This window comes from Pleurodeles waltl, chromosome 7 (genome assembly GCF_031143425.1).
Source record: "Pleurodeles waltl isolate 20211129_DDA chromosome 7, aPleWal1.hap1.20221129, whole genome shotgun sequence".
In the NCBI taxonomy this organism is placed as follows: Eukaryota; Metazoa; Chordata; class Amphibia; order Caudata; family Salamandridae; genus Pleurodeles; species Pleurodeles waltl.
The window spans coordinates 943,041,022-943,053,048 of NC_090446.1; the positions used below are offsets into that span (position 1 = coordinate 943,041,022).

General features: G+C 44.3%; 1 protein-coding gene across 4 annotated transcripts in view; it reads left to right on the top strand.

The window, feature by feature from the left end:
- Positions 1 to 12,027, top strand: part of UBLCP1 (ubiquitin like domain containing CTD phosphatase 1) — a 179,684-nt gene that overhangs the window by 52,786 nt on the left and 114,871 nt on the right. For all 4 annotated transcript variants that reach the window (XM_069199661.1, XM_069199663.1, XM_069199662.1 and 1 more), the window contains one exon: positions 7,268 to 7,366. In XM_069199661.1, coding sequence (XP_069055762.1) covers positions 7,268 to 7,366 — 99 coding nt within the window. The remainder of the gene's footprint in view (positions 1 to 7,267; positions 7,367 to 12,027) is intronic.

Sequence of the window (12,027 nt, forward strand, 5' to 3'; positions counted from 1 at the left end):
TTTGATTACCAAATGAGACTTTTTCATGGGTGCAGGGCAGGACACCGTTTCTTTAAACAGCAACAAAGTTAGCCTCTGGTTCATTGTGTATATCAATTTCTTTAGCTATATTAAGTACATATTCTGTCATTACTGCCCACAAAAGCATGAAAGGTGAAGTACATATGAGCTGGGTCTCCCCAGGATGCATATAGCCTCTAAAGTGTAGGGCTCTGTATAGGGTTTATTGGTAGTTAATGTTGCTGTTTCCCCTACTCCCTTCATGCCCCTATGCAACGTTCCTCTGTTTTCCTTCTTCCTTAGTGAAGTTAACTACATGTATGGGTTTGGACACATACACACTGTGTAAGGGAGCAAAAAGAATCTTTCATTGATCACTGGATCTGGAAAAAGCCAATACTAGCACCTCAAAGGCAACACCAGAATTGCACACCTACGTATAAGAAATGGCTACCAGCCGAACCCCACATCTTATGGTCTGTGTTGCTGGAGAGAGAAGACTCGAGCATTATCACCTGACTTACTAATAAGATGTGAACATCTCACAAATGGAGAGTGCCAACTTCCTGGAGGTTAATTGTTTTGCTGCTGTGGCACACTACCAAATGAAATGTAAGTTGCCAATATTGGTTCCTTCTTATTCGGATCAAGTACTCCAAGACTGTTAATAAACAAAGCCTTGCAGCATATCCTAAGGTCTCCCTTTACTGTGAGGAGGCTGTACACACCTATATAGCCGAATGGCTGTAACTGGAGGGAGAAACTTTTGCTGTGTGCCACAGGGGGTTAAGGGCAACACTCCCAGTAGTGTGGAAGAAGACCTGCTTCTGCAACTTAAATATAAAAGAGGCAGACTGCTTGTCTTCAAGACTGTTCCTCAATACAACCTTGAGTCCTTGTGTCTTCGAGTGAAGCCCTCTGAGACCAGACACTTCTCAACCCTTTTCAAAATGTTCTGCGCATGAAGAAATTAAGATCTGTGTGAATGGTGTGGTGAGATAAGTGCCATTGAAGCTGTCAGCCTCTGAACTGCTTACTACTCAGCATTGCAGATCAAGGGTCTTTCCTGAAACCTCTGCAGACAGAAAAGTTAAGTTCTCTGTACAACAAAAAGCAAGCAACTGTAAATGCGAGTGTTTGAGAGAACAAAGAGCGTTTGAGCGTCCTACTCCTAATCCTTCCCCCACTTGGCATGGCAGAACAGTTGTTCTCTTAATTACTTTTTGTTGCTGTGCTTTGGCATTGTTTCTGTGCCCTGGAATTTAATGAAATAACAGGTTAGAAGCTTTTTAGATGCTTGTGTATTTATTGAGCAAAATGTGTGAATGCACTGTGTCTCAGTGAAAATATTTTTGTGTCATTCATGTTTGGAATAGGCCACTCATATGGTGTCATGGTCATGTAGTTGCATGGAGTGGGATAAAGTAGAGTGATAGATAGCTGGGCATGTGTTTGCATCTACCTTCCTTAGGTTAATTTGTTACATGGTCTGTTGCGTATGACTGAATTATGTCTCATTCAACTCTCCAAATAAGTTTGGTAGTTCCCTCTCTTCATAACACCATCTTGGGAAGAGCTAAGTCTTCTATGCCTTTATGAGTTTCAGATCTTTTTTTTTTCTTTGCAGTCATGATTTCCATAGTTTTCTAATGAGAAGGTGGTTTTGCTAATGTGGTCCGCAGGAGACATTTCTATGGATACCTTTGAAGCTTTGCTTGGATGAAGGATGGGTCCTTGCCATAGATTGTCCCTTTGGCAATGCAGTGTTTAGAAGTTGCAGATCTGCGCTTGCAGATATTCCATCATATGTAATATAATGCATCTTACCTTAGGGCTCTAAGGTATGCTGTAGGGGTGACTAACAAATGTTACATGCCGTGTTTTGGCTACTACCCTTCACTTCCCTTAACGCCCCCTGAATTGAGTATTTAGGGGACCCCCTGATACTAACTCCTCAGATCTTCGCTGGACAAAAAGGAAGGAGTGGACAAGGAGCCTGCTGAACCTGAGTACCGAGAATCACGACTGACTTGACGCCAACCCTGCTAGCCTGCCTCCTGTACCCAACTCTAGAGAAGCAACTCCTGCTGCCTCTGCAGTCTCCAAGAAACAGGGAGATCTGCCATTGCTTCACAAATCGACAAGAAGAACTCCCTTGGAGCTCCCTTGGAGCGGAGGAGCTGCTTCCCTACATCTGCAGGCACCCAAATAAAGAACTGTGAGGACCAGGACCCCCAAAAACCTGACGCCGGACAGCACCACTGCATGCGAGCTGCCTAGACTGAGCTGAAGTGGGCCAACGGTGTCAATGTGGTCCCCGGGCCCTCCAGAGACTAAGCCTACCTTGAGTTTGCCCTCTGTGTACTGCACAGGAGCATCTGCAGCCTAATTGTGCAGACACTAACCCCTCCCTGACCAGGAGACAGACCCAACACCTCAGGCTACCTCTGCACCAGTCTACCCCAGACCGAAGAGAAGAGACCAAGGGTGTCTCCACGTCTCCGAGCCTCGTGAGACCTGAGCCCACTTGTTGGCTTGGTCGGTCTGGACCTCCCCTGTCCATATCCGTAGACTGGAGGTCTCCCCTACAACAGCGAGCAAGTCCACACCAGACCTGACGCTGGAAGACATCTTTACACCCGAGCCCCACAGCCTGTGGAGAAGTGTGTCCCCACAGGCTGAATGACTTTTAGGGTCGCGCCCCCCCTGTGGGTTCCCCTGGACCATCCAGTCCATCCCGGCAGCAACTTTGTAACTGGACTGATCACCATAGATGTACACTGGGCATCTGATGCTGAACAGCACCCCTGCACCTGGCTGCCCCAGTGCTGCCTGAGGTGACTTGCTGGTGTGTCCTTGGACATTGCTCCGTATTTACCCTAAGTCCAGGAAATTGATCCAGTAAGTCGCTGTACTATACCTGTATGCAGTGCTTCTTCTTTTCCCATAGGATAACATTACTGCAGCTGAAAAATGCAGTCAACTTTTAAAAACTGTAGATATTCCTAACTTGAAAAGTACTCACCAGATTCCAGTGATCTTGGTATCAAAGTTTATATAAATGTGTGTATTTTTATAAATGAGTGCCTGATTTCTTAATCAAGTGTGTCTCACTTAGTGTATGAGTGTGTGCCTTACATGCTTAGCACCACCCTCTGATGTGTCTAACTGCTCGGCCATACTACCTAAAAAAGAGCATTTGGGATGTCATTTGTGCCTCTGTGATACCTCTGGGGATTGCTTTGACTCTTTGCACAGTGTACCTCGTTTTGGTCCTCTATATAAAGAGCCAGCTTCCTAAAGTAGCCCATGGGGATACTACCCTTCACTCCCTGTAACACCCCTGAATCTAGTATTTAGGAGTCGCCCCAACACCAGGAAATTGGATTCTACTGACCCAAGAAGAAGGAGGACACTGAAGAACGTCAAGAAGCAAGAACAGAGGAGCAGCAACTGATTTGGCACCAACTCTGCCTGCTGTCCCGACAGTTGTGCAAAAGATGACTCGTCCTGCAGCTGACCAGCCTCCAAAATCCTTGGAGGGCTACTAGCACTTTGAGAAACGCCAGCATCCCCTGTGGAGTAGCAGACCTACTCTCCTGCACACTGCAGGCACCCCCAAAAGACATAAAGAGAGAGCCTCTGCCAGTGCGGCTCCGCCAGACAAAACTACATGCCACCCGAGACTTAAAGCTTGAGTACGAGTGATTCAACGGTGCCCCTGAAAAGCAGGGACCCTCAAGAGTTGAGCCCGCCTTTGAGTTTGACCAAACTGGAGTCCCAATCTGTGCCTGCAGTTTCTGTCTGAAGGGAAAGCAAGAACCGTGAGAGCCCTTGACTGCCGCACACCCAACACCATAAAGCACCATTGCATGCGAGTACTCCAGCCAGAGTAGAAGTGGGCCAATGGTGCAAATGGAGTCCTGAGACTCTTGAGAGCCGGGCCCACCCTCCCCTTTGGGTTTGGCCAGTCTGGACCCTTAATCCCTGCCTGCAGCCTCTGTTTGCAGGGAACACAGTAACCACAAGTGCCTCTCATAGTTCAACCCCACTAGACAATCCACCACTGCACACAAGCCTCGTGCCCAAATGCAGGCAGAGTAAATGTGGGCCAATGGAGTCCCGAGAACCTTGAGAGCTGAGCCTCCCCTCCCATCCTTTGGGTTTGGCCAGTCTGGACCCGTAATCCCTGCCTGCAGCTTCTACTTGCAGGGAACACAGTAAGTAGAAGTGCCTCTCACAGCGCGATCCAACCAGACAATCAACCACTGTCCACGAGTCTCCCAGCCAGAATTTCTGTGGACCGGTAGTGTCCCTTTGTGCCCAGGACCTTCGAGAGCAGAGCCCATCTGTGGGTTCCACCCGACTGGCCTTCCAGTCTTACTTGCAGCCTTTCTCCATCAGGACTGTTTTCTCATTGAAATCAACAGTGCGCTCAACACTAAAAAGCTCCTCTGCACCTGGACGCCCCAATGGTGACCTGTTGGTGCTGCCTTGGACCTTGCCCCATACTCACCTTAAGACCTGGGAGAACAGTGACCCTACCCAGTTTATGCTTATTCCACATAGGGTAACATTACAGTGGTAACGTCAATGCAAGTGTATTTTCTTTATACTTAAAAAGTGATTAGTACTTAACCAATTACTAAGTTCTTGGTGTAAAAAAAAATAAGGAAATACCTGTTATTTTTCTAAATTGGTGTGGATCTCCTTATTGTGTGTATCATTTAGACTGTGTATGCAACAAAAGTCTAACAATCATACAACCCCCCTCCCCCTCTCCTCCAGCCCTCCACCCCCTACCCCTTTGAGCACGTGAAGCAGGGTATGACTAAGACTGAGCTCTTGGTCAGTCATCCCCAGAGAAGAATGTTGCTTCCAACTTTCTGTTCATCATTATCATCCATTCCCATCAAAATTAAGTTTCTTTGACTTCTGTGACCTGCACAACACACTAGTGGGGTATAGTGGCTGTATTTTATACACAGCGGCAAGGAATAACTTTGAACCAGTCGGTCCTAGCTGTGTTACTAGAGTTGTTCTCTGGCATTGTTTGTTAAAGTTGCACATGCTGTCTTTCTTCTTCTTTTACACCTTCTCTTGGGGAGAATTATGAGGCTTCCTGGCCTCAGATCACCTTGGTGATGGATGCCTCTCGCCTGGATGAAAAGTGTACCAGAGTTCACTAACTTTCAGTGCACAGTGGTCATGAAAATAATGGCATCTTCATTTCATTCTTCTGGAATTTAGATTTTAAAGATTGGTGTTGAAGGGGTTTCCGGCCTGCATCCAATGTAGGCTAAACAAAAGAGGGGTAGGTTCAATTCCTCTTTGTCTGTAGCACTGGACTCCACACAAAGTGATTCATCTGCCGGCAGCTCATCTGGGCAGGAGTGAGGAGGCCCTATAAAGGCAGTGTTCCACTGCAGATTGCTGTCTGTCAACCATGGAAGTGACTTTACGGCTTGGTACATACCCTAGTTGATTCTAAAGAAAAATGTGCTGTCTACTGTTTCAAGACAATCAAAGCAGTATCCTCTGTAAGACTCGCTCAAGGAGCCATTCAGTCTTCTATGGACGTTCCGTCTAGACTGTGCTTGTTCTCATACCCTCTCGTTCAGAGAATGCTTAAATTTAAATCTGAATATTGAAGCCCAAGGTGATTTTGACTGTATACTTTAGCTGTTAGTCCATCTGTTTGGCATAGTGTCAAGACACATCTGCTGACCAATTTCAAGCTGATCTATCTCACATTCCCTTCTGGACTGTGGTGTTGCACAGTAAAGGGCCATATAACAAACTGTCAGTTCAAGTCTCCTGGGATTATTCTATTGCTCAGGGGCCTTCAAGATAGATTTGATCCTACTCTTTTCTATCATTTAGTGGGATCTGAATTTAGTGCTTACATTTCTGATAGTTAAGCCCTTTGAACATTTGTACTGCTGCAATGTCATATTTCTTGGTAAATAATACCTTCAATTTTTCTATCTCTTTAGCCAGACAAGTGAACCAGCTCCAGGCGTATCTGCATCTCTTCCCCTCCTTTTGCATTGTTTTTGAGGGATCGTAATAATAATCCAGGATTTGTTAAGCATGGCTAATCACCTGTGGGGATCTGGTGCTGAATTGTAGGCACTGGGAGATTACGTGATTTGCCCAGAATCACAGGATGTTGAGCTGACACTTGAAACTGGTTCTTCTAGCTCTGAAGTCAGCAGCTGAGGCTGTAATGACACACCCTCTATTTCGTAGACTAAAATGTACGTTTCTAGCCAAGGTAGCTGCAGAATTTCAAATGTCCCAAGAGATTTATCTTTCATTTTTCTCTCTGCCTTCTCACACGTCCCAGGAAGAATGATGCTTAACGTGCCTTAAACCACTATATTCGTAGAACGCAAATACTTCCTTCTTGTAGATATCCATAGATCTCATTAGTTGTAGGCTGCTAGAAAAGACTATCTATATCCCTATCTCTGACAGTGTGACCTTGCTGGAGTTAGCTGTCAAACCTGTATCAGAAGGCTCCCCTGTGCATTCCAGTAGTGGTAGGGTGGACTCCTCTGCTGTTTTGAGGTGGTTTTAAAGCCATACTGTCTGCAGTGTTGCAGTTTGGTCATTAATGCATTCCTCCTCCAAACAGTGTTTCCTGCGTGAGTTGGGTGGGGTCCTCAGCTAGACTTTTCTGGGTTGCTCTGAAGTGGTAGCACCTAAAAACTCAGTGGGAGAACATAAATTAGAACAACAAGTCATCTTGGGTAACATTCTCTCTAATGGATGCAGGGGCTCCCTCAGATTCCTTTCAACCCTCATGCCACCCAGCTTCAGTTTATTTTTATACATTTTTTTTTTCTTCAGCTCCATCCTTCTTGTCTTAGCTTGAAAAATCTTGAACAAACTGGTGTACGAGCACTATTGGTAATAATGTTTTGTACCTTTCATTGATGTTGTGCGATAGTCTGCTGCTCCATTGGGCATATCTTTGCTACAGCAGCTCATTAACCCTGAAAATGTTTCCAGATTCACTCTGGCACCTGGGAAGTAAGAAATCTGTGGCAGACGATGAGAATCTTAATTATATGTATTTGTATTTGAGATTAGTTTGTAATCAGAGCAGGGAGTTACAATCTCTTCTCGGACACAGTATTTTATAAGATACGACTGAAAACATAAGTAGTATATTTGGTAACATTCTGTACTATTAGCTAATTAGTATTGCACCTGGACAGACAGACTGCTCACAGTCGTTAATGATTGCTTTACCTTCCAGGAACTGGGTGTGAGCACAAATGCCAACTACAAGATCACTTTTATGCTCGACAGTGCTGCAATGATCACCGTACACACCCCCCGGAGAGGGCTCATTGAAGTAAGGCTCTTCCCATTGCTGTTCTTATTATAGTTGTGCAATGCTAGCTTCATTGACAAGAAAAGCTATGGGTCATCTAGGTTTATGGCTGCATCACTTATCCCAGTGTTTCGTAATACTTATTTGGTGTCCGAACCTCTCACAGAGGAATGTTTTTTATCACAGTGCTGATTCTGCCTTTCTCTAATAGTTTTCCATTCTCTCCTCTCTTGTCTTTTTTTTCCTCTATCCTCCCTGGCCTTGGCTTCTCTCCCTCCCTCTTTTAATACGTTTTAATTGTTTTAAAACAGTAGCATGTAATAAGTACAGGGTTGTAATAAACAAGGTACAGAAGATTCTTCATGTACGGTACAGAATATGTTGACTTTAAGGTGCAGCAAATGTGTAGTCTTTTCTGTGAAATTGTACTGTAGTATTGCCTCACAGCAAGATCAACAAAGCGAATTCCAGCAGAGAACGGAATGGGTGGGGAGGAGACTAATTGAGAAGAGGATGAAGAATTGGAAGGGAGAAATGGGGTTGATACACATAGAGCGTTCACTATAGTAATCATTAGTGGAAAATCTGATTTGACCAACTATGTCATAGCTGTGTATAATCTAGAGACTGCCCTCTTCAATATGATGATAGCCAGCAAAGCATCAATCACTCCGTGTGTCAGAGGGAAACCGTCTCACTGTGGCCAAATATCCTTAGTGATACTGACCATTACAATAAAGTGTAAAAGTTGCCCTCTCTGGATTGGAAATCCCCTGCAATACATTTTGAAGGAATAGCAAGAACATAGAGCACCTGCCTCTGTCCAAACATACCAGACAGCGGCTGAGGCCACTTTCCTGAGCTCAGGAATAATCCACAGTGGAAAGTTGAGACTGAAGGTGACCTTTGTGTTCGTTTTCCACTGAACTCTATGCCATTAGTAATCAGGTATATCTATAAGAATGCTCCCAGTTAACTTTCTGGCCTGGTCGAAGTCACTGCGGCCTGAATTGATTAGCCTCATTGTGGGCCTTTCAGAGTTGTACTACCTTCGCTGGCACAGCATCCGCAAACAAGCCCGCCGCTCACTACAACTGAGCTGTCAGGTAATCATTTTTAAAGTTCAGTATTGCCAGTCCCCTACCTTCTCAGACGGATATTGAAGACAGAGGGACTCTGTCACTGACCATTTCAGAGCAAATCTCTTAGAAGTATGCCAAGCTTTGTGAAAAAAGTACTGGGAGGCTTATCACAAATAGATTAAAAAAAAAAAACTGGTAAAAGGACCATTATGGCAATCCTTTCCATAATCGCCAATGTCAATTTCGGGCAGAAGGACACAGAAGCTCTTATTTTAGAAGTAGACTCAATAAAATTGGCCTCCATTTAATCTAGATGCCAATGATACACCTTTACCCCCAAAGTCTTAAAGGATGTACACTCTCAATTTAGCAGCACTTAGAGTAGGCTACCAGTATCTTCATTCTCTGGAAACAAATAGGATTTAGTGTAATAGTATTTAACATATTTATTTGCTTGCTTTTTGCCAAAAAAGGTAAGTGAAAAGAAAAATAAAACACAAAACTAACGGAGACACAGCTTTACATATACATCCATCAACTTATCCTGAGTAGGAAAAGATTTAGCATAGTTGATGTACAACTAGTCACTGTGCCAAAATATCAGTCTTCTCAGGGTAAGTGGGCACCACATCTCAAAAATAAACCAAGACATTGTCAGCATAAAGGTAGATTGAGTGAGAAGTATACCTTCTCTCAACACCTGCAGAGGGGATTTAAGTCTGAATAGTACCATAGATTCTCGATCACTGGGCAGAGGGGGCATCCCTGGCTTACGACTCATTATTATAGTTGGAGTAGAAATGACTGCCCCTTTTGATTCCAGCGACTGGATCAACATATAATAGTCTAATCCATTTGATAATTTCCAGCCTAAAGAGTATCTTAATCAGGACCTCAGGATGGCATCGACAATCATGGCGCAGTTCATTATGTGGAAGAACCTCTGGATGTTCTGTAAGAATGATGAGAGGGCCGTAGGAGCCCATCACATGGGGTTAAGCTTCTGCTTCGAAAGAGGGATTTAAAGCACTACTCATGCTAAGGGGGTGCCAGTTCTTCTTCCCGGCCTTGAGGTATATTTCCAAAAGTTTTGAAGGCAGTAGTCCACTCTACGTGGCATAAAATGCGTATCAAACCTAGCAGTCCCAGATTTTGCCCAGCAATAACTGTCTAATTGCTACGTTTATCTCATTAACTAAGGTTGTTCTAAGGAGCTCGCAAGCTTCTGCATTATTGTGGTCAGCTGATGCAATCTAGATCCACTGCCACATGTCACCCTCTACCTTAGTTAGATGTGTTTCCTGTAGACAATCAATATCATTACCAAACCTTCTGATGTAAGAATGCACCCTCTGTTCCCCATACCCCTCTGTTCTTGGTCAGTTACTTATATGTGTATGCAGTTATCTGGGGACGGGGTGAGGTGGCGGGGGAATGTCAGGAAACAATTATGTAATATCCTTTGTACCTCCCTGAAGCCCACCATGTTCCAGATCCAAATGCACAGTGCATCTCTGCTGAACTACACACTTGTGGTAGCGTGCCCTAAAACCATAGTCTTCAATATATAAAAAGGAAACGATCTTCCATGAACTTGGCTGTGAACTGTCTAAGTTCTACCTATGGAACGTTTTAGCATTTCGACCCTTGAGGAAATCAAGGAACTCTTAAGTAGTGACGCAGTGCGAGAGGTGGTTCGGTAATGAAGGGATAAACCACCCCATCCCTGTAGCACACTTATTCTGAATTCTGCTATGCAGGGATGTGGAATTTTATAAAATACCTGCTTGTCCATGGGACAAGATGCTTCATAAATGCACTTGTCCCTCTGGTGCCATACAGTGCGGTGAAGGATTGTGGCAGCGTTCACATTATATCACAGCTCATATAGTGGCGTCTCTGATTATGTCAGGACTTCTATTATTACTTGGTTTGTATTGTATCACTGCCCTGATTTTGCCACCTTTTTGCAAATTTACATGCTGGGGTTGAAAGTAGTGAGAAGTTCCAGGGTTAAAAATACAATTTTGGGTCAGTGCGCTCCTACAAACTTGCATGTTTATCTTCATTAATCTCTTCCCAGAATGGGACAGGTTGGAAATATACTTCTGCAAATGGTAGAAGCTACATTTTGTACATGGTGGGGGAAAAGGGGTGGTAGTGAAAGTAATTTGCAAATGCTCAGCAGATTTTGTCATGATCATATCTGCACTTGCATATTTACTTACGCCAAAGTGCATTTCAAACATTCTCTAGGAGTACAGTTTCCAGGCCTACGTCCGTAAATTCTTGTGAGCTCATGAAGCACATAAATATATATTAACACAAGGGCATATACCCTGGATGCACTTTTGTATGTTTCTTTAACTATTGGGCACCCAATTATGTTGGGCATTAGCTAACACCTTCTGTTTCTATTAAAATGATATAACTTCATATATTATTAACATCACTCCAAGTGACCTTTTTCATCACTTTTATAAAGAGCACATCAGCACAAGTAGTTGTTTCCTTCAGTTCAAGTGGCAAAATTAGACCGTTGGAGTGATTGGTGGCAACTTAGTGAATATTTCTTTATGCCAGTCAGTGTGGGAGCACCAATGGGAGACTGTGAGACCCTGCTGTCTTTGGATCAGAACCAGCTTTGCTTAGCTACTTTTAAGTGTCCCATACATTTTGAACACACCAGGGTTTCCCCCCTGGACAGTCCCTCCTTTTGCAGGGCCAGGCATTTTCCTTTCCACTTTGAGTAGGCAGGCTTCCAGGTGCTTAGGCAGATCTTCAGCTTCTCCACTAAGTTCCATACTTCAGGTGATGTCTCCTCTGAATGTGTATAATTCAGATGCCAGCCGTTGTCACACAGCAGTCCTCCAAGTTCTCTCTGGATTTCTCCATTCCTTGGTCATGAGGACTTGGAGCTGGAACAACTTAGTGTGGTTTGGATTCCACTTTTATACATATTTTTCAGGCGGGGATGTGAATTCACTGTCTAAGGGTTTAGAACTGGTTTGAGTTGGTCCTCTTTCAAATATTGTTTCCATGCTGTTCTCCATATACAGTCTTTGTGCAAAGTGATGGGTCTCACAGCAGGCACCAATGGGGCTGACTCCAACAATGAGTATTCGAAACCTGAAAACATGGGCACAATGAAGCCTGGGTTTCCTGCATCTGGCTGCATCCACCCTCCTTAAGCTGTATTCGAGACAGAGGGCAGGCCTTTCTCACCTTCAACAAATACTCCACTACCACCCCCTCCCGCCCGCTCCCAGGAGCGCTCAAGGATACATATTAAGCAATCTTTTGCTAAAAAAGTTAGCATGGAATTACTTAAGGTAGCTCTGTCTTCATCCTCCTCACTTCAATGTCTTGGTCTCCATCCTTCAGCCACAGGAATGCAGGCAGTACATTTCCACTGTATGGGGAAGATATCTTCACCCTCCATCTTGTGCCACGCCAAACCTGTTACATCCAAAATAGTTCAGACTGGTAATAGTAATCAGACTCTTGAACACTCAGAAACCTGCCATACATTTGCTACACATGCACTGGACACACACCACAAACACACACACACACACACTCACCATAAATACAAAATGT